Source organism: Vulpes vulpes, chromosome 16 (assembly GCF_048418805.1).
Source record: "Vulpes vulpes isolate BD-2025 chromosome 16, VulVul3, whole genome shotgun sequence".
In the NCBI taxonomy this organism is placed as follows: Eukaryota; Metazoa; Chordata; class Mammalia; order Carnivora; family Canidae; genus Vulpes; species Vulpes vulpes.
In genome coordinates, this window is record NC_132795.1 from 20961357 (window position 1) to 20986543 (window position 25187).

Here is a 25187-nt window from a genome sequence, read left to right on the forward strand (position 1 = left end):
CTTTTGCAATGACTTCCTAACTGCTATCCCTTTCTCCACACTTCCAGAGTAACCTTCCCAAATGCAGCCTGAATCATTTTTCTTCACTGTTTAAATACCTTGGTTTGTATTCCAGATCACCCAGGGATAGTTTTGGCCAATGTTTCTCACCTTTACTTCCCGTCTCATTGGTAGTTCTTAATCTGTTATTGCCCTCCATTGTGGGGTGTATAGCAAGCAATTTTTGACTAAAAACTGTATTAAATTTAGCAAGTGATTTTCATTTTCAAAAAAGTTGTTTATTTATTTGTAGAAAGAGAGAATGGGGAAAGGGGCAGGGGGGAAGGAGAGAGAAAGTTCTCGAGCAGACTCCCTGTTGAGCATGGAACCTATGTGTGGCTTGATCCTAAGACCCTGAGATCATGACCTGAGTAGATATCAAGAGTCAAAACACCCAACCTACTGAGCCACCCAGGTGCCCCAGCAAGTGATTTTCTTTTAAAAATTAAAGCAGATTGAAGATCATCTCTTATAAGATCATTCTCACTTACTTACATTCTAATATGTGTTCCTAGAAGTGGTGGTGGTTGGGGATGGGGGTCATTGGGAATTGTATATGGCAGGCAGCCTATTTTATCTATGCTTTCAGGTGTGCCCATGGGAGTAGATACCCTGGGTTTGCAAAGGAAATGGCTATAGACCATATTAGGGCAGGGGCTTGCAAAGGAAATGGCTATAGACCATATTAGGGCAGAAAAGGTTCTCCCATCATGGGAGAAACACTTGAACTCTATGCTTTAGTCAGACTGAGATGTCCTTCTCTTATTTTTTACTGTCAAAATCCTATTTATTGTTTCAAGCCTTATCTCAAATATTACCCCTCCCTTAAGCTGTTCTTAGTCACTGAAGCCAATGTGAACACACTCCTTTTTCTGAACTTTGTATTTTCTTTCTGATATTTCATCTACTTTGTATTTACGATTGTCTTATCCTTTATCCTATACTGAAAATGTTGATGGCAAAGGCAATTTCTTACTCATTTTAGTGGTGCCTCCATGTATGGCAAGCAATATGTGTTACTAAGTATGGAATGATAAAGCTAGTACTTCCCATTGAGGAGAAAGAAGGGTGACAAGGAAGGTTGAGCTGATTTCTTATAGCAATGCTGGAATATAGACTTTAAAGGACGAATCTCGTCCCTGGCTGTTTTTGAGATTTTACTTGAATCACTTAACCTCTCTGTAAAGTGAAAGTACTGATGCTTTACATGACAGCGAAGACCCTTCCTGGGGTTCCATATCTTTTTGTAGACTTGTTATTGGTATCCTCAAACTGACTGGAGTTTCCAACAATATACTACACACCCCACCTGATAAAAGCTGTACTAGTGTTAACAGTTTAAGGAGGTTACAGTGTTAATTTTAAAGTTAAGGAGCTTAAAGTTAATGAGCTTGAGAAGAGGGATAAATCAGATTTTTGAGGAAATGCCTCATAAGACAAGCCCACCTTAAATTGCCTTATGTTTTGTTAGTGCTATACAGGACTTTGTTACTCAGACTTTCTGTGCTCAGTTAAGAATTCTGTAATGGCTAACCTTGCGAACTCCAGCATGTAAATAAAAAAGGTTTTGGTAAAATATTAACAACATTCAAGGCAGTGTCTTATGATAAAAGTATTTTCGAAATTTTTTCCATCGTTGCTAGGCCAGTTTTGGTTCCCTATTTTTTATTTATCTATCAATCTATTGATTGATTGATTGATCCAGCTGTTTCTCCATCCATCTATTTGTAAGTAGGCTCTACACCAACATGGGGCTGGAACTCATGACCTTGAGATCAAGTCACATGCTCTATTGACTGAGCCAGCCAGGTGTCCCGGAGTTTCCTGCTTTAAATGAAGATTTATTTCATGAATGAAAATATCTCAGTAATCCCTCCTGGTAGTCTTTATAACACTGTGTAGGGTTGGTATTATTTTTTTCTGAAGCATTTGATATAATTTATCTGTGAAGCCATATAGGCTTGGGTTTTCCTCTCTGGGAAGATTTTTAATTAATAATTTAGTTCCTTTACTTGTTATAGATCTTTTCAGATTTTCTATTTCCTCATGAGTCTGCTTGTGTACTTTGTGTCTCTCTAGGAATTTGTTATTTTGTCTAAATTGTCTAATTTGTTAGCATACAATTAGTTGTTCATAATATTCTGTTATAATCCTCTTGATATCTGTAAAGTTAGTTGTGATGTCTTTTGTTTCATTCTTTGTTTGAAAATTTGTGTCTTCTCTTTTCTGAGTCAGAATAGCTAATAGTTTATCAGTTTGGTTGAAGTTTTCAAAGAAACAAAATCTTTTGGTTTTATTGATTTTTCTCTTTTGATTTTGTTTTTTATTTCCTTGATTTCCACAGGAGGTGCCACCAACCTCGTGTTCTTATTTGAAGTGTAACAGTTTTTCATGAATAGACACTTGTCAAGTTGTTGTTGGTCGTTGACTATTCTACAGTCTTGAAATGGTAGTTTTGGATAATTTTACCTGGTTTTATCACTGGTTTTGGAGAGAGGATTTGCTGACATCTTCATTCTGCCATTGTTGCAAGTTCCCCATAGTACTTTTGGATCTAAATTTTTGACCTACTTTGATGAAAGATGTGCAACATGTGAATTTGATATTACTTTTAACTTTGGTGGTGGAAATAGATAAGAGTTTCTTTTTGCAGGGCAAGTAACAATAGGTCTTTATTCCAAAAATTAGGAAGATGCCGAGAGGCTGTTTCAAAAAGAACATTGCTTTCCCTAAAAATTAGTGGGAAAAGTATTTATATTCCTATGCTTTGGATAGAAGATTGTAGCATATCTTATGAACCTGGCTTAAATATTGTATCATGTATATATATGTTTACACACATATATATACATACTCATATGTACATATGAATGTATGTATGTGTGTGTAGCTAGAAGTATTTTTACAGGCTCCACAAGATTTTTACAATGAAAAAGTGTTGAGGTGCAGTGAGCTTTCAAATAATTTCATTTTAGATGAAAATGCGTCGAATAGTTGCTACGTATCTCATATATACCATTAAAAAAATTTTTTTAAAAGTAATCTCTAAACCCAAGGTGGGACTCAAACTCAGGACTCTGAAATCAAGTTGCATGTTCTACTGACTGAGCTAACAGCCAGGCATACCTCATATATACAATTGCTTTCATTTCCTGTATAGAATGATTTTATTTATTTGGCTATTAAGAATATTTACTATTAAAAAAGAATATTTATTATTAGTAATATTTGTTAAAATCAAGATTATAAAAAAGCATTGCTAATTACCTGAACATTTTAATAAAATTTGGTAAACAAGTTATTCTTTTAAGATATTTATTTCTCCTCTTGAAACAGACTCTATTATTTAGATTTTTGAGGCTTAGAGATTCAAGAAACTTGGCATTCAATCTCTCTCTCCACATAGGAATGATGATAGGTTAAGGTTAAAACTCTTTGCTCCTGTCAAATATTTATTCAGAAAATAGTTTGAGGGAACTTGCCAAGTAAGTAATATTTTGGATGACCATAATAGTTACATTCTAAGTTATTAACATTCAAGGCATTTATTTAAAGGGAAACAAACAAGGTTACCTGTGATGGCATATAGTATAACTGTTAGTTATAGGATTATTTAGGAAGGGCTGTTTATTACTTATTGATTCTTATCTCTTAATATATTAAAATTCATTTAAAGAACAAGAAAATCTTGCTGATGATCTAAATCTAAACATCTCTGTTAGAAAATAATCTCTAATGTATGTTGAACTGTTGCCTGGCATATTTAGATGGCCACCTTTCTTTGCTTTCTTTTTATAAACCCAAATTTCATTTTTTAGGGGCCTATGTATGATATAAAGTTACTAGGCTAAAATGAGAAAGCAACTAAACTGAATAGAAATTAGTTGCTGCTTTATTATTGGTGTTAGTCATAGTAGTAATAGCAGCAGCAGCCACACTACTGGTAGCAAGAACTACTACTGTTACTATTGGTATGTACTACTGTTATGATTAGTCATAGAGTGGTCATTGTAGACCTTACATTTAGAGAAGATATTATTTACAAAATATTTTCATGGGCAGCCCGGGTGGCTCAGCGGTTTAGCGCTGCCTTCAGCCCAGGACATGATCCTGGAGACCTGGGATCAAGTCCCGAGTTGGGCTCCCTGCATGGAGCCTGCTTCTCCCTCTGCCTGTGTCTCTGCCTTTCTCCTGTGTGTCTTTCGTGAATAAATAAATAAAATCTTTAAAAACTGAAACCCCCTCCCCAAAAAAACCAAAATATTTTCACATGGATTTCAGAATTCTTCACATAAACTTTGTGAGGAAGTAGGGCTGTTTTGCTTTTACAGGAAGCTAAATATAATTATTATTCTTCCAAAAAAAGCTTATGGACGACCTATGATGATCTAACGCCAACTTATCAGATGAGATACTCTTTTACTCATTGTGCATTTCTAAGCATATTTAACTTTTATCTATGCCCCAGATATAGTCAGTTTGTGTCATAGGTGTAGTTTACATTAGAAGAATCCAAATCATGAATCTGCACTTCAAAATTGGTTTCTTAAGCATTTCAAATGATTTTTTTTAAAAGATTTTTATTTAGAGTGTCGTATCTACTCATTATGAACCTAGCATGCAAGATGCTTGGCCTAGTGGAGGTCTGGTGGAAGCTGCAGATATTTACTCCAAGGGCCTGTCAGTTGCTGTATTTGACAGTATGTGACAATCTGATCAGTGCTGGAGACCACTGGAGATTATCACAGTATGACACCAGTGGACTGTCAGCATTTTAGAAAGGTCACTCTCGGTTGAAACAGCCATGGTGGGCTAAAAAGTAAAACCCTGTTGGATTTTACTTTATCTAATTCGATATACCCTCCTATAACCTGTGTTTTATATGCTTACTTTTCTTCTTCTTCCTCCTATAGATTTTTAAACTACACAGATTCTGGGAATTCCTGTTTGGGGTGGTATATCAGGATAGGGTAGGTGTGGGTATGGGAATTTTGGAAAAGCTTCTTAGCTGATTCTGACATGTCTGCCTCTGCTTCCTCCAGGTGGAGGATGGAATGGCATGGGGAGAATGTCAGGGCTAGGGAGAGAGAGAGGACAGGGGCTTTGTTTTTACTTTTTGTGTGTGTGTGTGTGGTTGGGGGGTTATATTTTTTTTTGGGGGGGGGTTATTTTTGTGTTTACATTCTATCACCTCAATTCTTATGGATTGTTGAGGAGAGATGATAGAATTTAAAATAATAAGCTTCAAACTGTGATTCATCTAGTCTTTCATTAAAAATATAAATAACCAAAAAAAAATTATATATATATATATATATATATATATATATATATATATATATATATATAAAACCATTGGTCACAATGGTGTTTGAAAGGCCTAAGGGAGGAAAAAAAATCAAGTACTTAGCATTTTCAATGTACTAGTCTCTATAAGCCTTGGAGAACATTTATATTCCAGTAGTTTCCTGAGCACAAGGTACGAAGAGAACAGGTGGGAAAAGTTCTTACTGAAATGGATACAGGTTCTATTTCTGTTTTATTTGTTAAAAGAAGGAAGAAGTTTGTTCTTAGTTATATCCATTCTTAGTTATACATTTAATGTTAATTACATTGGGTTGTTTGAAGTTAAGATGAATTTTTTTTTTTTTAATACCAGTCCACCAAGAGAGATTTATTTACTCTCTTTGAGAAAGGCTATAGACTTTTCTTAAAAAGTAAACTCTATGCCCAACAGGGGGCTTGAACTCATGACCCAAGATCAAGAGTCAAATGCTTTACTGTTTGAGCCAGCCACTGTGCCCCAAGACAAAGTTCTTCATATCCTCTTCCTGGAATGTAATTGTCTACTGGTTACAAATTATATTTATTGTAGAATATGAAGTGTATTCATTTAAATTGTAAACTAACTGTTCAACAGATTACCATTGTATAAATGTGTAGGCTCTTCTGACTTTTGAAAAATCTCAAAGTCTTATGTCTGTAGATGCACATCAGCATGTAACTTTTAAAATATTAAACCATGACTATTATAATATATAGCAAGCAAGCATCAGATGTAGTCAATGAGAGAGCCAGGATGATAAAGCAAGTTTGAAGGAAGTAATAAGAAACTGATATGGAAAAAAAGAATGTCAGTGGCAGCTAGGTGGCTCAGTGGGTTGTGTCTGCCTCCCACACAGGTCATGGTCTTAGGGTCCTGGTATAGAGCCCTGTGTCAGGTTCCCTGCTCAGCGGGGAGTCTGCTTCTCCCTTTCCCTCTGCTCTTCCTCCCTGCTCATGCTCTCTCTGTCTCTCTCTCAAATAAATAAATAAAATCTTTAAAAAGAGGGCAGCCGGAGTGGCTCAGAGGTTTAGTGCCGCCTTCAGCCCCGGGTGTGATCCTGGAGACCCGGGATCGGGTCCCACGTTGGATTCCCAGCATGGAGCCTGCTTCTCCTTCTTCTTCTTTTTTTTTTTTTTTAATTTTTATTTATTTTATGATAGGCACACAGTGAGAGAGAGAGAGAGAGAGGCAGAGACACAGGCAGAGGGAGAAGCAGGCTCCATGCACCGGGAGCCCGACGTGGGATTCGATCCCGGGTGTCCAGGATCGTGCCCTGGGCCAAAGGCAGGCGCTAAACCGCTGCGCCACCCAGGGATCCCCCCTGCTTCTCCTTCTGCCTGTGTCTCTGCCTCTCTCTCTCTCTTTCTCTCTTCTCTCTCTCTCTCTCTCTGTGCCTCTCATAAATAAATAAATAAAATCTTTAAAAAAAATCTTTAAAAAGAAAAAAAGAATGTCAGAATAAGATAGTAAGATTGCACAATTAGACTAAGCCCCCTCCCCTCCCAATCAAAAGCCAAAACCAAAACAAAACTGGTTAAAGTCTTACAGGGTGAAAAAAATAAAACCTTCAGAGTTTTTTTTTCAACTATACAGAAATCATTTGCAATTTATCAATCTTCTGCAAGTTAGTACCTGTACTAGCTTCCTATTGCTCATATAAAGAATTACCATAAACTAGAGAGCTTAAAATAACATAGTCTGGAGTTCATATGTCCAAAATGAGTTGCACTGGGTTAAAGTCAAGGTGTGAGCAGGGCCATGTTCTTTCTGGAGACTCCAGGGGACAGTCCCTTTCATTGCCTTTTCCAGCTTCTAGAGACTGCCTACTGCAAGACCTAGCTTTTCAGAATTTTTTTTTTTTTTTTTGCTTTTCAGAATTTGAACCCTAATAAGCAGTGAATATATAAAGTTACATTTCCCTAGAATAGTATTGTCCAATATAAATTTCTGAGATGATGGTATGGTCTCTTCTGTGTTGTTCAGTGTGGTACCCATAAGTCACATGTAGCTATTGATGACTTGAAAGGTGGCTAGGGCAACTAAGGAAATTAATTTTTTATTTAATTTTTTTAAAAAAAGATTTTATTTATTTATTTATTCATGTGAGACACACATATAGAGGCAGAGACACAGGCAGAGGGAGAAGCAGGCTCCATGCAGGAAGCCCAACTTGGGACTTGATCCCGGGACTCCGGGATCACGCCCTAAGCTAAAGGGTCTTGCTCAACCGCTGAGCCACCCAGGCATCCCAATTTTTTATTTAAGTAATCAAAATTTAAATTTTAGTAGGTGCATGTGGCTAGTGGCCAGCATATTGACAGGGCAGCCCTAGAGCGTCAGAATACTCTGGAATGGGTTTATTAGATAGTGTTGGAATATGACATTGAAAGGTCACACAGAATTTTTCCCCCTTATTTCAGAGTGTTGGAAAGTTTTTCTTAAAATATACAAGTAAAATAAATAGTGACTCCAACAGATTAAAATCCAATAACAATATGGAGCCTGATTTCTTTGTCAAAGAACTATAGCTTCCTTCTTTTTACTTTTCTTAGCTCTCTTGGCTCATTGGTATCTGACACAGTATAGGTCTCACAAATACTTTGAATAGAGCACCTTCATTTACTCTTCTTCCTTAATCAAACATGTGAAAGTATCAGTTTGAGACAGACCCTGTGGTAAAATACAGTTCCTGCCATCAGTCAGTGGGCCTATAGGCAGATAGATAGTGTGATAGAAGAACCAGGTACAATAGGGGTGTAAAGGAGGAAGGGTCACTTCTACCCAAAACTGTATCTGTTAGCTTCAGCTAGAAGGCTTATTGGCATAGTGGGTTGAGTAGTGTTCCCTTGAAATTCATGTTTACCTGGAACCTCAGAATGTGACTTCATTTGGAAATAGAGTCTTTGCTGATGTAATTAAGTTAGGACGAGGTCACACTGGATTCAGGTGGGCCCTAAATCCAAATACTGGTGTTTTTATAAGAGAAAAAAGAGGAGGATTTGGATCCAGACATACAGGGAAGAAGGCCATGTGATGATAGAGGCTGTGTGGAGTGATGTAGCAATAAGCCAAGAAATGCCACAGAATGCTAGAAGTCAACAGAAGAGGCAAGGAAGTGTTCCTCCCTGGTATGGCCCAGCTAACAGCGTGATTTTGGACTTCTAGCCTCCAGAACTCTGAGAGAATAAATATTTAAGCCATCCAATGTGTGGGAATTTGTTTTGGCAGCTCTAGGAAACTAAAAAACTGGGGAGAAATTGGTTAGCTGATGGAAGCAAGTCTTGAGACGCATGGGGCCGGAGGCCCCTCTGAGGACCTGGTAGCAGAGCTCGTGGACTTGCTTTCCACAGCTGGGCCTTCCAGGCACTCTAATCCTGTGGCCTTTGAACCTCACGTAACTTACTCAAGAGTCTCACTCTCAGGAGAGACTCTGACTCAGCTTATCCTGTCCTTTCCCAGCAGCCCTCCTGAAACACATGGAGAAACAGGAAACACAGGAGGGCAGGAAACTTCCCAAAGGAAAAGACGTTGAGCAGATGAAAACAACTGACTACCCACAAATGATAGGACAGCCCTTTGGGGAAGAAGAAACTGTCCTGTTGAGTGCTACTCTTTTACCCAGTGAGAGTAGGTGGTTATAGATGTTGAGAAAGATTATCCAGGCAGCTATGGGCAGAATGGTTTGGAGGAAGACCAGTTAGACAGCTGGTGATATCACTGAAATCTGAAGGGAGTGTGGGAATGTCCTGCTGTGGTGGCGATGCCAAGGAAAGAACATTCTTGTTTTGTGCTCAGTGATATCTTAGTATCAATTCATTCAAGGTTGTGTAGGGAGACTGAGAGAATGCCTTTATTTTCTGTCTCCAGCTATTTCTGCTTATTTTTTGAAAAAGATTTATTTATTAGAGAGAGAGAGAGCACATGAGCACTCAAGCAGGGAGCAGAGAGAGGGAGAAGCAGGCTCCCCACTTGATCCCAGGACCCTGAGATCATGACCTGAGCTGAAGGCAGATGCTTAACTGACTGAGCCACCCAGGCACCCCAAAACAAGTTTCTTATATTCACGTTGGATGGCACAGTTAAGAATTTCATTTTCGAGAGCCAAACCTTTTTTTTTAAAGTTACTTTCAACTTATTTTGCCCTGGCTACTCCCACTAAGTTCCCCAGCTCTTCTGTTCACGTGCGCAGAAGTCTTGCATAATGTTTTGTCCTGCCTGTGACCCTTCTGTTCTTTCTCTTTGTGCCTATGGCCTAGTGGAGTCTCCAAAGTCAGTGGACAGGCCTGTGGACAGCTGTACCCCAGTCCCTTCAGCCAGATGCGCTCACTGCCTCCAATGACCTACAGCCTCTGCCAGGTGGCACTGCCAGCTGAACCTCTGCCTCCTCTCACAGTCACCCAGGGCTCTCTGGTCAGCCCCACCTCCCTCCTTCACTTCTGGAGTCTGAGGACAGTGGCTGGATGACTTTATCATGCAGAATCTGACTAACAGAGTGTCAGTTTACATCCTGACTTCCTGGTCAAATAAGGCCCAATTCATATTCTGGTTTCTCCTCCTCTAAAGGCCTCCAAAACTCAGATTGATGCAATATGGTGGAGGGCAGCCCTGGTGGTACAGTGGCTTAGCACTGCCTGCAGCCTGGGGTGTGATCCTGGAGACCCAGGATTGAGTCCCACGTCGGGCTCCCTGCATGGAGCCTGCTTCTCTCTCTGCCTGTCTCTGCCTCTCTTTTGCTCTCTCTGAATAAGTAAATAAATAAATCTTTAAAAAAATATGGTGGATCCCACAGGTTTTATTGTTTTATTATTTTTTATTTTTATTTATTTTTTAAAAAAAGGTTTTTATTTATTTGAAAGAGAGACAGTGCGGAGTGAGAGAGAGAGCATGAGCAGAGGGAGGGGCAGGGGGAGAGGGAGAAGCATACTCCCTGCTGAGCAGGGAGCCAGATGCTGGAGTCTGGGGGGACCCGGAGTTAATGGCCTGAGCTGAAGGCAGCCGCTTAACTGACTGAGCCACCCAGGCGCCCCAGATCCCACAGGTTTTAAACTATGACATTGGGATGATTACAATTTAGAATTATTTTGTTCTGTGGTACCTCTTCAATATTGGGAAACTGAGCAGTGAAGTATTTCTGAAACTGATACTAGATTGGATATTTTTTACAGATAAAAACATTAAAGGGTTTTATGACAATACATTGAAAATGTTTTTACGTTGCCTTTTATCTCCAAATTCCAAAAGAATGTTAACCAGTTGAATAGCTGATCTACATGAGTAAAATACCACTCCTCCTTTGCTGTCAAATGCACATGCACAGACCCATAGCTAATCTACAGGAGGAACAAAACCAAACCTTGCAGAACTCTTGTGGTGTCCCTACCTGTGGCCACTGAATCAAACACACCCATGAGAAAAGTAATCACCATTTATTCGCTGAGAAGTGTCTTTCATTTGAGAATTGTAACTTGCAGTACTACGAGTTAGATTGGATGGACACAGAAAGAAAAAATTTGCTTTTAGAGCAATATTTATGTGATATCTTCAGAAACAAATCAAACTTAAACTTGGCTACTGTGGATATTGCAGTGTTTGTCTGGTGGCCTCTAGCCTAGAAAGTCTAAGTAAATAATTTGTAAATAATGATTCATCTTTAACCTAATCAGACTTGAATGTTTCTAAAATTTGTGTCACAACACAACAGTATAAGAATATTAGTTTGGATTAGCAAATCATCTTTTCACTTGTGAAAAACTGGAAACCTGGAAAAAAGAAAAGAGAATAATATTTAATATTTAATTTTAATATTTCATATTTAACAACTTTTGCATGTAAGGAAAACAATAGTTGAAAAATTGGATTGGTAAGCTTTATGGATATGAATAAATACATTTATTTTACTTTTATTATTTTTTAAGATTTTATTTATTTATTTGAGAGATCCAGTACGTGAGAGCGCAAGCAGTGGGAGGGGCAGAGGGAGAGGGAGAAGCCAGTTCCCCACTGAGCAGGGAACCCAAGGTAGGACTTGATTCCAGGACCCCAAGATCATGATCTGAGCTGAAGGTAGATATTTAACCGACTGAGCCACCCAGGTTCCTAAATATGTACAATTAGGTAGTTATTCTTCCTTGGCCTCCATATCTTCATTTATAAAATAAATATGAAGCTGGATGAGGTCAGAAATTTTCACACATTTTTAGCAGAGGTTTAAAATGTTATGGGAACACACACATACATGATTTTGTATATATATATACAAATTTAATAAGGTATAAATTTAATAAGGTATCAATTTAATAAGGTATAAAAATTTAATAAGGTATAAATTTAATAAGGTTGATGTTTGACACTTCCTTATAAAGCAAATATAGGAGAACAAGGATGCTACTTTGAAGAAAGCAGAACTCTCTGCAAGTGTAGGTAAGGGATGACAGTTAAAGACTCAATGTAATTGATATCTGAATTTTTAAAAATTGCACAGCATGGAGATCCTTCTGACACATAAATAGCTGTAAGCAGTAAAGTAGCAAAAGAGTTTTTTTGGTTTGGTTTTGATTTTGATTTTTTAAATTTCTCTTACACCCTGAGGATGGTCTTTATTTTGAAGTTTGTACAAAAACACGACAACTCAGTTCATTCACTGGTGGTCTCCAATTTGTTAAAGTTTGGCATTTAACTTATCCGAGTGTGTGTGTGTGTGTGTGTGTGTGTATGTGTGTGCGTAGCTTTCCTTTATGGAGTACTAGTGTCAGGCACAATGCCGTGCAGTTTACGGCATTAGAGTGAATTTGTCATCATATCCACATTTAATTTTAATACTTGGAAGGAGAGAGAATAATTAAAGAGGTAGGTGGTCTGCCCTCTATAATTGGGTGTATGTTTTTAAATTACCATTTTATAATAATTTAAAAAACAATTTTAAATGTTGACTATTTTGATTTTTGTTGTTATTGTGAAAGGAAAAACAAACCTCATCGATTATGTAATCTGATTTAGCAAAACTATCAATGTGAGTTCTTACATTGAAGCAGGAGAGCTAGGTTCTCTCCGGGAGTTGAAGGATGAATCTCGTGGACACAGGAGACTGAGTAAAGCGTTAGAAGTTTTTAAGCAAAGATAGAGAGAAAGTCTCAGAAGTGAGAGGGGTCCCGGCAGGGTTGCCACTGAGGGCTTGTAGGGTTGGTCTTTTACTGAGAACGTAATCAGGGAGTCTATGGCCTTGAGATTTCTTGAGCTGTCTTGAGTGAATGACATATGGTTGTTTTTGGGTCTGGTGAGTCTCTGTGATTCCTTTGTAGCTGTCAAAGGAAGATACTCCCTAACATTTGGAACCAGGGGGCCAGATTTACTTCCTTGTCTCTGTTTTTGTTGCTTTAGCTCTGTTTCCTTGGGATCTATGGGAGCCTGACTCTCGGCCTTTCCCTTATCTTTCCCTGCCTAGCCCCATGGGTCCCTAACTCAATGTGACAAAGCACAATGAAATTAAACATATATCTGTTAATATGCATAGGTTGTTCTAGACGTTTAATTGGAAAATTAGAGTTTGATGAAAAAAATTTTTTCTCTGAATTTGTGATGTAGTTCTCTTCTGCTTTCATTTTTTTTAATGTTGCCTAGTAAGTGTGCAGAAAACCAGTTTAATTTTCTAACAGTGAAAATATGTTTCTTTTTATCAGCATATATTTCCCAGGCAGTTTTGGTGGCCCTTCTCCAAAGCCTTGGATGCTCTATGTTTTGTATTACGCTGTACTACAAAACTGTAGCAGTCAAACCCAACAAATACAACTAGACATCGCTTTTAAATAGCACAATTAATTACAAATGTGGGAACAATAGATTTTAATTTGGTGTTTTACACTCAAGATATAAGTGGTTCTCAAATAAATCAGAAATAGGATCTTTAAAATATCTTAATTCAAGCTTTCTCATTTTAAATTTTATTTTAAGTTAAAGAGACAGTCTGGGGCACCTGGCTGGCTCAGTTGATGGAGCATGTGACTCTTGATCTCAGGGTTGTGAGTTTGAGTCCCATGTTGGGTATAGAGATTACTTAAAAATAAAATCTTTAAAAAAGAAAAGAGAAGAAAATGAAAAGAAAAACCTCAATGTTTTTCTGAGATAAATACCCTGACTTTCCTTGTCAGCATCCAAACCCATGCATGTTTAGTGTTAAAAAATTAAAATGTTGGATAATATTTAAAAATGAAACTGGAGGGGCTTCTGGGTGGCTCAGATGGTTAAGTGTCTGACTTTGACTCAGGTTATGATCCCAGGATTCTGAGATGGAGCCCCGCAATGGGTATTCTGCTCCACAGGGAACCTGCTTCTTCCTCTCCCCCCATTCCTTCTCTCTCTCTCTTTCTCTCTCGCTCACTCTCTCAAATAAATAAATAAATAAATAATCTTAAGAAAAATGAAACTAGATTTATACATTTGTACAATCCTAAATTTCCTTAGAACACAATTTGAAAGCTACTGGACTGGCTGATTTTTTTTTCCTGAGTAATTATCTTACAGCTTAATGATCTTACCTTTTAAGAAATGACAGCAATATTATACTATAGGGATAGACCAAGGTTTAAATGTCCTCGGGTCATCTCTTGGGATCTAAGAAAGAAAGCAAATCAAATAATGTCATAATGCCATTACAGCATCTCATCAGAAAAACTATATCGAGTCTGTAGGTTTTGAAAAATTTTCTGGCAGAGGAGGCAGGATTTTCCTGAGGAATGGGACAGTACTATTCCTCTCATGACAACTCTGAAGAGACAGTGATTCAGTGTTGTGATCTCTGCTACACTTAAATGTTGCTTAAGAGGGCACTTTGATTAGGTAGCTATCTTTTTTGCTTCCCAGATGTGAATTCCAAAGAGAATGATATATCTTATTTGAGAGAGAGAGAGAGAATGCAAAAGCAGAGGTGGGGGAGAGAGGCAGAGGGAGAAACAGACTCCCTGCTGAACAGGAATTGAAGTGGGATTTGATCCCAGGACCCTGAGATCATGACCTGAGCCCAAGGCAGATGCTTAACCAACTGCACCACCCAGGCACCCCCGAGAATGATCGATATTATGAAAATGTTGTGATAGTAGGAAGGGGAGAGTGGTTAGGCTGAGAGTTGTTTGCTTTGGAGCCTACAGACTTGGTCTCCTCTGCAGTGATCTAAGAACAGCCCCTTTACACCTTTAGCCAAATAATTTGTGTGGAACAGTGTCCTTGCTAATTAGCCCCAGGCTCATTCTATTATCCTGGACTACATGCCCTAAGAATTTGACTTGTTTATCCATCTCCCTTGTGCTCCTCAATTCCTGAGTCCTTTGCTGGGATTTCTCTCCCTTTGGTCTGGTAGAAAGCAGATATTCCCTCTCTGCTGTTGTCCTGTTTTTGCTTGAAGACTTGACTTTTAGTTACAAAAGTGTTAAAAACAAAAACAAACTTTCCATAAGTAATGGAAAGTTCTAAAGATCCCCCAAAACTTTTCTTGTAATATTTTTTTTTTTCACAGAAATACAAAAAGAAGACAAGGAACCAAAGCAAACAAAATAACCCAATTTCTAACCTGTTATCTTTACAAATCCTGTTCTGTTTGCTCTTAATCTGTATTGAAATGTAAATGGGGGGCCTTTCCGTATTCTCTACTTAACTGGGGCTCCAGGAGTTGTTCGCAATCTTATTTAGAATCAGCCAGTTGCACCTGGGCTGGGCAAGACCGGAACAAAGCGCCTCAGTCTAGTCTGAGGTGGTTTCAGGTCAGCTCCCTTGCTAAAGGGAATGGAATTTTTAGTCTTTTCCAGAACCTGCTTCCAATTCTCTTCACCAGACCTGGGCTCCCAGGGTGCCCCTCTGCCCTTGGAACACAGACTAATAGTCATTCCTGGCCTTCTTAAATCTTACCAACTCCCCACCCAGCTCTTAGAGTGAGGATATAACTTTTTTTTTTTTTTTTTTTTTTTTTTTTTTTTTTTTTTTTTTTGGTCTCAAAGGCCCCATCTCTGGGATTTGAGGTGCTCTTCATTGGCTTTTGGTGATCTTCCCTTTATCTTCTTTGCTTGGTGCCATCATTCCTTTCCTTCTCCATTCTATTCCTCCCTGTTGGTTCTCAATAATTAAGACAATATTCACTATGACTGTCAAGACCAATTCTGCTTTTCATTAACTTGCAGCTTCGAGATGTATCTGGTCCAATCTCACCAGTCTCAAGGTCTAGTGACAACAGGTAGTGGCCATGAATGCAGGATTCTTTATCATCATCATTGTACAGTAAAGGATTCAGTCAGCAGGCCTGAGTTGTCCAAACCTTGCACACTTCAAAGAAAGTTTTAGCCCCAGACCAGCTCCTGGGAGGTAACACCAAAGCCTCTGAAATCCCATAAGATAAGATGTCTTTGTTTACCTGGGGCCTGAGCCACGTGGTATCATTTGATTTCTGGAAGGTCTGGACACTGAGTAGCTAAGGTCAGATGCAGACAGCTTATGCCTACTTGACTGATCTCTAATAAAAACCCTGGATACCAAGGCTCAGGTAAGCTTTCCTGGTTGGCAATACCTTGTAGATTTTCTCAAACATCATTGCTGGGAGAATTAGGCATTATCTATGTGACTCCACTGGGAGAGGACAACTGGAAGCTTGTGCCTGGTCTGTCCTGGACCCTGCCCTATGTTCCTTTGCTCATGTTCACCTGTGTCTTTTCACTGTAATAAACCATAACCACAAGTATACCTGCTTTTCTGAGTTTTGTGAATCCATCTGACAAACCATTAAGTCTGAAGGTGGTTTGTGGACTTTTGACTCTATCATCTTTATTATCATCGCCACCATCATCCTCATTATCGGTGTGTATCGACCACTTACTATGTGTGACAACTGCGAAATGCTTTTCATGAGTTATCTTAATCCTTACAACAGCGCCATACAATAATTAGAATTATACTTTCCACATACCTCTCCCCTCATTTTATAGATAAGGAAACCCAATGATCAGAGAAGTGACATAAATCACCAAAGGTAGAGCTAGGATTCTAACCCCCCATCTTTCTGACTCCAGGGTCTGTGTCTTGACCACTAAGCTAAAATAGTACATTGTAACTCTGCTCCATTGCCAATTAAAGGCTACTTTTTTCCTGTTTCGTATTCTGCATTGCTTGCTCCCCTCTCTTCATCTGAGGAATGCCTCCGGCATCGTCCTGTTCCTTTTTAGATGCTATCCCTACCTCTCTTCTTCCCCCTGCTTCTCTCAACTAAAGGGGTTGCCTTCCAGAGACTAGGTAGGAGAGCTCTTAGATACAAAAATATACACTCAGTAACAGTGTCAGATAATCCCCCTTCAGTGGTAAGAAAGGCCGCTGAGTGAAGTGTCACCAAGCATTGCAGGGAACAGATTCAGTCCCTGCACCCTGGGACAGGCATGTTCAGCACGGAACCAGTTTCAAGCCTGTGAGAGTGCCAGAAAAGGCTCTTCCAAGACAGCGTGAGAGGCAGGGAGGGGAAGAATGTGATGAAGAATGAGAGAGCGTGTGCCTGGCTGAGTGTGCGTGCACCTGCACGCGTGTAAGTGTTTGTGTGTCTGCGCATCTCACAGGACAGAGTGGCAGACAGCATTCTGAGGAAGGCACCATGGGAGCCTCCACTCCGAGTCATCTCCTGAGTCGTGCAGATTGTGTCCGTGCTCCAGTTCTGGGAGCTCAGGGGGCCGAGGTGGGCCTGTGCTGCTTTTAAGGCCTACTTTGCCACGTATCTGTGGCTTAGCTTTCAGCAGAACAGGATGCAGAATGCGTGTTTCTACACGTTACTGGGGTAGGTTCCAACACCATAAAGAGAATGCAGTCGTACATCTCCCTCTGCTTCGAGCAATGCAAGGAGGTGCACAGGATATGCGGTTGAGAACTAGAGTTTGGGGGCAAACCCGCTGACAGTCGTGTAGGTAAACTGGGCTGCTCAGAGCACAGGAAATGTCCCTGTGTCTCTCCTTCATCTGGCAGGAAGGGCTCCTTTTACGGAATTAAACAGGTGGCACTTTAAATGCTGCCAACTCTCACTGAGTCTGGGCGTCTAGAAATGCAAAAAGAAGCAGGAAGGGAAAAAGAAAGACGGGGGCTGCAAGGTGCTAGTGATGCAGGGGGAAGAGAGTAGGTGGGAGGAGGCTGGCTGAGGGTTTGCCCAGCGGGGAAGGTGAAAGCCTTCAGCAGGTAGACCTCCGCCAACTGTACAGAACAACAGGGAAGGGCAGGCATGGGCGCTGGAACTGGGCACTGGTCTAGCAGTAAAGGACTGTCCCCCACGGAGTTGTTCTGAAGTCAGGCTTCAGCCTAACACAGGACACAACCACTTGTGATTGCAAGTATTCCTTATGAGTCAGCATCATGAAGCTTCCCTTTCAAAATGTGGTGTGAACTGAAACCTGTTTACATACTTGTTTCTAAGCCGAATGTCTGGTTTTAGCTTCCAGGAGATGGAAACTGAATCTGCTCATTGGCTTTATGTGGCCTCCCACGGTGGCAGCCCCCACATACCTCCTTCCTTCCTTCCTTCTTTCCTTCCTTCCTTCCTTCCTTCCTTCCTTCCTTCCTTCCTTCCTTTCTTTTTTAAAGATTTTATTTATCTATTCATGAGAGACACAGAGAGAGGCAGAGACCTAGGCAGAGGGAGAAGCAGGCTCCCTGCTGAGCAGGGAGCCTGATGCGGGACTCGATCCCAGGACCCTGGGATCACGACCTGAGCCAAAGGCAGACACTCAACCACTGAACCACCCAGGTGCCCCCCACACCACATTTCTGAAGTTACTTCAATAAATACTTTTTTGGGGATCCCTGGGTGGTGCAGCGGTTTGGCGCCTGCCTTTGGCCCAGGGCGCGATCCTGGAGACCCGGGATCGAATCCCACGTCGGGCTCCCGGTGCATGGAGCCTGCTTCTCCCTCTGCCTATGTCTCTGCCTCTCTCTCTTTCTGTCTGTGACTATCATAAATAAATAAAATTAAAAAAAAATAAATACTGTTTGCTGCTAGTGATAACGAGGGTTTTGATTTGTCCTACTGCCAAATTCTCCAAGGCAGGATTTTAAAAAATTTTAAGGCTGTGGAACTCTTTGTGTCTCTGAATCCTAAAGATTTTTTTTTTTATGAAATCGTTGTTGCTAAGGAAAAGTTCTTTTTTAAAAATTATTTATTTATTTATGATAGTCACACAGAGAGAGAGAGAGGCGGAGACATAGGCAGAGGGAGAAGCAGGCTCCATGCACCAGGAGCCCAACGTGGGATTCGATCCCAGGTCTCCAGGATCGCGCCCTGGGTTAAAGGCAGGCGCTAAACCGCTGCGCCACCCAGGGATCCCTGCTAAAGAAAAGTTCTAGCTTGAAAGTATTAATTAGGTATTTTCTCTATATCTTTAAGATAAATTTCCTTTTTTTTCCCTTGTGGAATTTTAAAATGACTATATAAAACACATTTTCTGAAAAACACATTTTTCTTTCTCCCATCACCAAAAAAGGAATATGTAGAGATGACGTTTCTGGCCAGGTCTGGCTGGGCCAGGCTGCTCTGCTGGGCTCAGAGCAAACTACCACCAGCAACACTGTTCTGACCAGGAGTTAACCACCTAGGAAAGGGCCCATGGATAAAAACAATCAACAACTCTGATCAAGGTAACCATAGCCATAGATGTAAACAGTCTTTGATATAGTAAATGATTGATCAAATAGAATGATATAGTAAATGTTCAAATAGAATTTTTGTTGTTGTTGTTGCTTTTTTGTTGAAACGGGAAACTAATTATCTGTGAAAATGAGGTTTATTAGTTTTAAGATTTTTTTTTTCCAGCCCTTAGCAAGTCAACTTGATTTAATGTGGAAATTCTTTTCAAGCCCATTGGGAGAGGCCTATTTTGAAGAAAGTCATTAATAGTTACGGGTATTTGGTGGAAACTTCACTTTAATATTTACAGAGTGACTTGTATTTACACAATATTTTTACATGTGTTATTTTATTTGATTCCAAATGAAAAGTAGTGAGGGTTTGGCCATCATTTCTGTTTAAAAATTGATATAGGTAAGCTGTTATTTACCTTATGGTTATAAGGAGGTTATTAAAACAGGAGGTTTTAGACTTTCCAATGCTCATGTTCTAGCACACAGATCCTTTGAACCTCTTGGCTTCTTACATGTCCGAACAAATTGTGTTTTGACAACAGAATTCAAAGGCCAAATACTAAGAGTGTTAATATCTATTTCTCAAAAAAAGTTTGGTTTTTGCATAGTAAGAGTGTTATATGCCATTGTGAATCATTACATATAGTTGACTCTTGAACAACATGGGGGCTGACTCCCCACCATGAAGTTGAAAATCCACTTAAAATTTTGACTCCCCCAAAACTTAAATACTAATAGCTTACTGTTGACTGAAATGAACTATGTCACTGATAAAATAGTTGATTAACAAATATGTGTTATATACTATATTCTGATTATAAAGTAAGAGAAGAGAAAATATTATAAAGAAAATCTTAAAGAAGGGAAAACACATTTACAGTGTGTATTGCAATAAATTTGGGTATAAGTGGACCTGTACAGATCAAGCCCCTGTTGTTCAAGGGTTGACTGAATTTTGATTAAAATACCATATTGTAGTTTGATTAAATGTAAATCTGATACAGGCTCAGATTTGTTCTAAGGTGCTTTAAAGAGACTGGTCTGTGTGAGAAGCCAGGCTATGAGAACTTTAGGAGGCCTGCTGTGTGAACAAATCATAATTTCTAAAGAACTCAAGATGTAGACTTGGATTGTTGCAAGGGAAGCTGGATTATTCAGGTTTTACCCTCCTGATCTGAAGATAAGTGGAATGGCCACTTGTATGGTATCTCTTGTGTGAGTTGGATGTTTAACTGACTGAGCCACCCAGGCACCCATTTTTATTTCTTCTATCTCTATGCCAGGAAGAACAACTGTAGCCTTTTAGTTACAAGTTTTTTCTACCACTATTACAGACTTAAAAGGTAAGGCCATTTCGAGGGCTGCTTGGTCCCATGCTACTTTCAATCTTATGAAACTGCCTCAGGACCTTTGCATTAACTATTCTTTTAAACATTTTAAAAATTAAAAAAACATTTTAAAAAAGATTTTATTTATTCATTAGAGAGAGCAAGTCTGACGGGGGGGAGCAGCAGGACCCTGGGATCATGACCAAGCAGAGGATTAACCAACTGAGCCACCAGGTCAGTTAAGCCTGTTCACAGTATTTATCACAGTGTTTATTACTGAAATTGTATTGTGTGTTTGTTTACTTGTTTACTGTCTGGTTTCTCCAGAATGTAAGCTCCATACAGGCAGTGACTGACTGGCTCACTATTTCTTTAGTTCCCCAGCACTGCCTGGAGCATGGAAAAATGAGTGAATGATGAGAGCATGATGAATGAGCAAAGCTGGGGCCAAATCTATGACCTCTTTGACTTTAAGAAAAGGTTAAGGCTAAGTTAGAAAAATTTTGTTCTACTGATGTACAGGCAAAACCCAGAGTCAGCTAAGCACTTATAATTCACACTAATTGTCTTTCTCCCCTGCTGCACTGTAAACAACTTGAGAGCAATTCTCATGAGTCTGGTTTACCAGTGTACTCCTGATACCTCAAAATATGCAAAAAGGAAAGTAGTGAATTAATTTCTTGAATTTGATTAAAAATATGAAAGGTTGGGGCACCTGGGTGGCTTAGTTGCTTAAGTGTCTGCCTTTGACTCAGGTCCTGATCCCAGCATCCTGGGATTGAGCCCCACATTGGTCTCCCTGCTCAGTGGGGAACCTGCTTCTCCCTCTCCTCTCCACTTGTGCTCTCTCAGTCACTATCTCTTTCTCTCTCAAATAAAAGAATTAAAAAAATATGAAAGGTGAGTAGGGATTAGCCTAGGAAAAGGAAGAAGATGGTTCCAAGCAGAAGGCAGAGCTTGGTGGAGGCCTCTGTCCTTGATACGAGAAGCAGAAGGCGGCAAGTGTTCAGAGAGAGGGCAGGGTAGGGTATCACGCATGGCTGCACAAGTGGGTGAGGCTGGCCACGCTGGGCTCCGCAGGTTATAGGCTCGGTGGGGCAAGTTAAAAAGTTATATCTTTATCCTAAGAGCAATGGGCACCTTGCCACCTTGAGTGCACGCTAGAGTGACATGATCATATTTGTCACACCACAAATACGTGGCTGCACTGGGGTAGAGGGAAACCAGTGAGGGGGCTGCGTGGACCCAGGCAGGAGAGATGGAAGGATAGGGTCTCTAGAAAGTGAGCCCCGCAAAGGGAGTCCCTGCTCTCTGTGTTTCATCCACTTCTGAGTTCCCGGCACCCAGAACAATGCCTGGCACCTGCTTTGTGGTACAATATGGATCACAGAGTATTGCCATGTCCTGTGACAGGAAGTGGCAGAAGAATCTGTTCTGTGTCTTTGTTAAACCAAGAGTCAGGACTTCCTCCTTTCTGCTTCCCCTGGGAGGCCCCGCTCAAGGCTGGCTGCTGGTTATCTTCTTGCTCTTGCTGTCTATAGGTCAAAACAGAGAAACTCTTGAATCTTTCCCTGAAGTCTTGTTAAGAATTTGAAGAAGCCCATACTCTCATCATGAAGTCACTCCCAGGGACGCCCAGGTGGCCCAGTGGTTGAGCATCTGTCTTTGGTCCGAGGCGTGATCCTGGAGACCCGGGATCCAGTCCCGTGTCAGGCTCCTGGCATGGAGCCTGCTCCTCCCTCTGCCTGTGTCTCTGCCCCCTCCCCCGTGTGTGTGTGTGTGTGTGTGTGTGTGTGTGTGTGTCTCGTAAATAAATAAAATCTTTAAAAAAAAAATCACTCCCAATTATACTGTTCAAATCTTTTTAGGCATTCATGTCAGGGATATCTCAATTTTGGAAAATGAGTAAGTATATAAGGTACATTGTACATATAAATAATTATGAATTAAAAGTTGATTACAAGTGTGTGTGTGTGTATATATATACACACATATATATGTATGTATATATATAAATACGAATTTTTTATGGTTATTTCTGGTTAGTGGGATTAGTTGATTTTAACATTCATCTTATTCTTTGTGACATTTTCTTACTTTTCCATAATGGACGTGAGTTTCTTTTTTCTTTCTTTCTTTCTTTCTTTCTTTCTTTCTTTCTTTCTTTCATTCATTCAAGATTTTATTTATTTATTCATGAGAGATACAGATAGAGAGAGGCAGAGACACAGGCAGAGGGAGAAGCAGGCTCCATATAGGGAGCCCGATGCGGGACTTGATCCCGGGACTCCAGGATCATGCCCTGGGCCGAAGGCAGGCGCCAAACCGCTGAGCCACCCAGGGATCCCCGATGTGTTACTTTCATGAAGATAAAAAAATAATACATGTTACTGAAATGAGGTTTATCATAACAAATCTAGATTATAACATAAGATGCTATTTTAGAAATGTGTGGTTACTCTCACATTGGCCCTGAGCACTTGATTGATGGGTATACAAATTAGTAGATGATTCATATCTGTGAAGACATATTAAATTAGTCTTATCAAGAAACTATTGGACTTATGGCCCCTTCCCACGGACAATGTACCTGGCAGGCTGAGTCCCAAATGGTAGATCAAATCCAAGTGGCTCACCTCTTACTATTGCATGTGACAGAGTGACTTTGCCAGGTAACCCAACTATTAAAAATGGCCCAAAGACTTGGAAATGAAGGAGTTCGCTTTTTGGGAGCCAGGCCATTTGTTTTTTTTTTTGTTTTTTTTTTTTATTTATGATAGACACACACAGAGAGAGAGAGAGAGAGAGGCAGAGACACAGGCAGAGGGAGAAGCAGGCTCCATGCACCGGGAGCCTGACGTGGGATTTGATCCCGGGTCTCCAGGATCGTGCCCTGGGCCAAAGGCAGGCGCCAAACCGCTGCGCCACCCAGGGATCCCAAGAGCCAGGCCATTTGAAGACCAACAAAGTCCAGTGTGGACAAGAAAGGAAGATTAGAACCTGTTGCTGTGTTTGTGGTTTTGCTGATCTGCCCCATTTTGGGAAAGGATATTTATTACTGAAAAAGACAACTGAGAATATTTTTCGAAAGGTAGGGATTGCTTACACGTTGGGGTAGAGACCATGTGAACCTGCAGTTACCGTGTGATCATTGCTCCTGGGAGGGGGTGGACATGGCCCTCTAGGCCCAGGTCAGCTCAGGGAAGGGGTCCCTGCAGTAGAAGTAGAAGTGCTGCTTCCCGGACTGTGGCCAGCTGAGCAGGACTGGCCTGAGGCAGGTGATTGTAACCCTTCTGTGGATAGTGCAGTTAGGTGAGGGACTGGATCACGTAAGGGAAGGAAATGTGTAATTATGATGCTTCCTGTTAAGCAGTATTCCCAAATCCTGGGTCCCATTATTCTTTCACTCTATGGCTGGATGTTTTTTTTTTTTTTTTTTTAATGATAGTGACAGAGAGAGAGAGAGAGAGAGAGAGAGAGAGAGAGAAAGGCAGAGACATAGGCAGAGGGAGAAGCAGGCTCCATGCACTGGGAGCCCGATGTGGGACTCAATCCCCGGTCTCCAGGATCGCACCCTGGGCCAAAGGAAGGCTCCAAACCGCTGCGCCACCCAGGGATCCCCTAGCTGGATGTTTTGAAGAGGTCAGTTAAGTATTTAAGCTTCTTGTAAAATAGTTATGAAAACACAAATTTCTTTTAAGAGGTAGAAAATAAATTCTTTTCTCTCTAAGAGGGCATATACTAAACTGAAGCCAGACAAGTCTGGGTTTGAATCTTGACTTTGGGTAAAATTTCCTCAATAGTAAAATGAAGAAAATAATACTAGTTACCTCATAGAGTTACAGTAATGACTAATGAAATAATTTGTGTAAAATATTATTCAATCATTGCTAACTAGTGTTATTATTTATGTTAGGATCCTATGAAGACATGGGCACAGGTGGGCTTGGTGACCTCACCAACGTGGTATATCTGCAATAGTCAGCAGGTTTGGATTGCTGCGTGTACGTGCATCTAGCAGATAACTCCTCTGTCTCCTGAGCTGGGAGCCTTGTCATGAAGTGGAATGAAGTGGAAAAGTGGAGCTGGTAATAAGATCCTGTTATTTCTAAAGGAAAGGTAGACTGTGTATTCTGTGTTTGTATAGGGAACGTGGAAAGTGTATTATCAAATACAGCTACATGACACATGGATTATTTTTTTGTGTTTGATTATCTTGAAGAGTAGGATAGATTAGGTAGGATAGAGGGAGGAAATATTTATAATGGTTCAATGAAATTATCCAGTTGTTTCATATTTAGCTGTTAGTGTTTGAAGCATGATAAATCATCCTACTTCAGAGTTGCCGAGACAATCAAATTAAATAACAGATGGAGAAATGCTTTTCAAAAATTTAAAATTGCTACATTTACAAAGCATATTTGTGTGATTTATTTTTATCCTCTTATAATTTGGTTAGCTTATATTTTATAATTTGACTTCATAATTTGATCAGATTATAAAGTCTACCTTAGACGTCTAAGAAATGACAGGTAGAAAAATTGCTTTTTAGGGAAATAAACAATAATTCCATACCATCTCTGTGAACCGATCTGCACAGGCCATTCGAATCCATTCTGGCGTTGCTGGGCTCTTCACTGTGAAGTCCTCAGCTATGTCCCTTTCTCTGCGTGCTGCGGCCACAGCATCAGTGATGGCGAAGAACACAGATGACCCCAAGAACATCCCAGATTCCCCCAGCCCCTGCAAGAGAGCACATTTGTTTTAGAATCCTCTACACTATTCTACGAGCTATGCTATATTTCAGGGCCCAGGTCTTTATTCACCATTTCATGCCCAAATCCTAGCACAGT

The 25187-nt window shown here is 40.2% G+C and overlaps 1 protein-coding gene and 1 long non-coding RNA gene across 2 annotated transcripts in view; one reads left to right on the forward strand and one right to left on the reverse strand.

Annotated features, from left to right (window-relative positions):
* The first annotated feature begins 1653 nt into the window (after positions 1-1653).
* LOC140595862 (uncharacterized) lies at positions 1654-25069 on the forward strand. The gene is made up of 6 exons (XR_011997794.1): positions 1654-1766; positions 18850-19003; positions 20290-20349; positions 20490-20568; positions 24251-24422; positions 24935-25069. It is a non-coding gene; the product is annotated as an uncharacterized lncRNA (long non-coding RNA).
* LOC112922800 (aldehyde oxidase 2) overlaps positions 10777-25187 on the reverse strand; it is a 79803-nt gene continuing 65392 nt past the window's right edge. The window contains exons 34-36 of the mRNA XM_072741323.1: positions 24910-25077; positions 13897-13972; positions 10777-11124 (exon numbers count right to left, since the gene is read on the reverse strand). Of these exons, the coding sequence (XP_072597424.1) occupies positions 13919-13972; positions 24910-25077 (222 nt within the window). The 3' untranslated portion in view covers positions 10777-11124; positions 13897-13918. The remainder of the gene's footprint in view (positions 11125-13896; positions 13973-24909; positions 25078-25187) is intronic.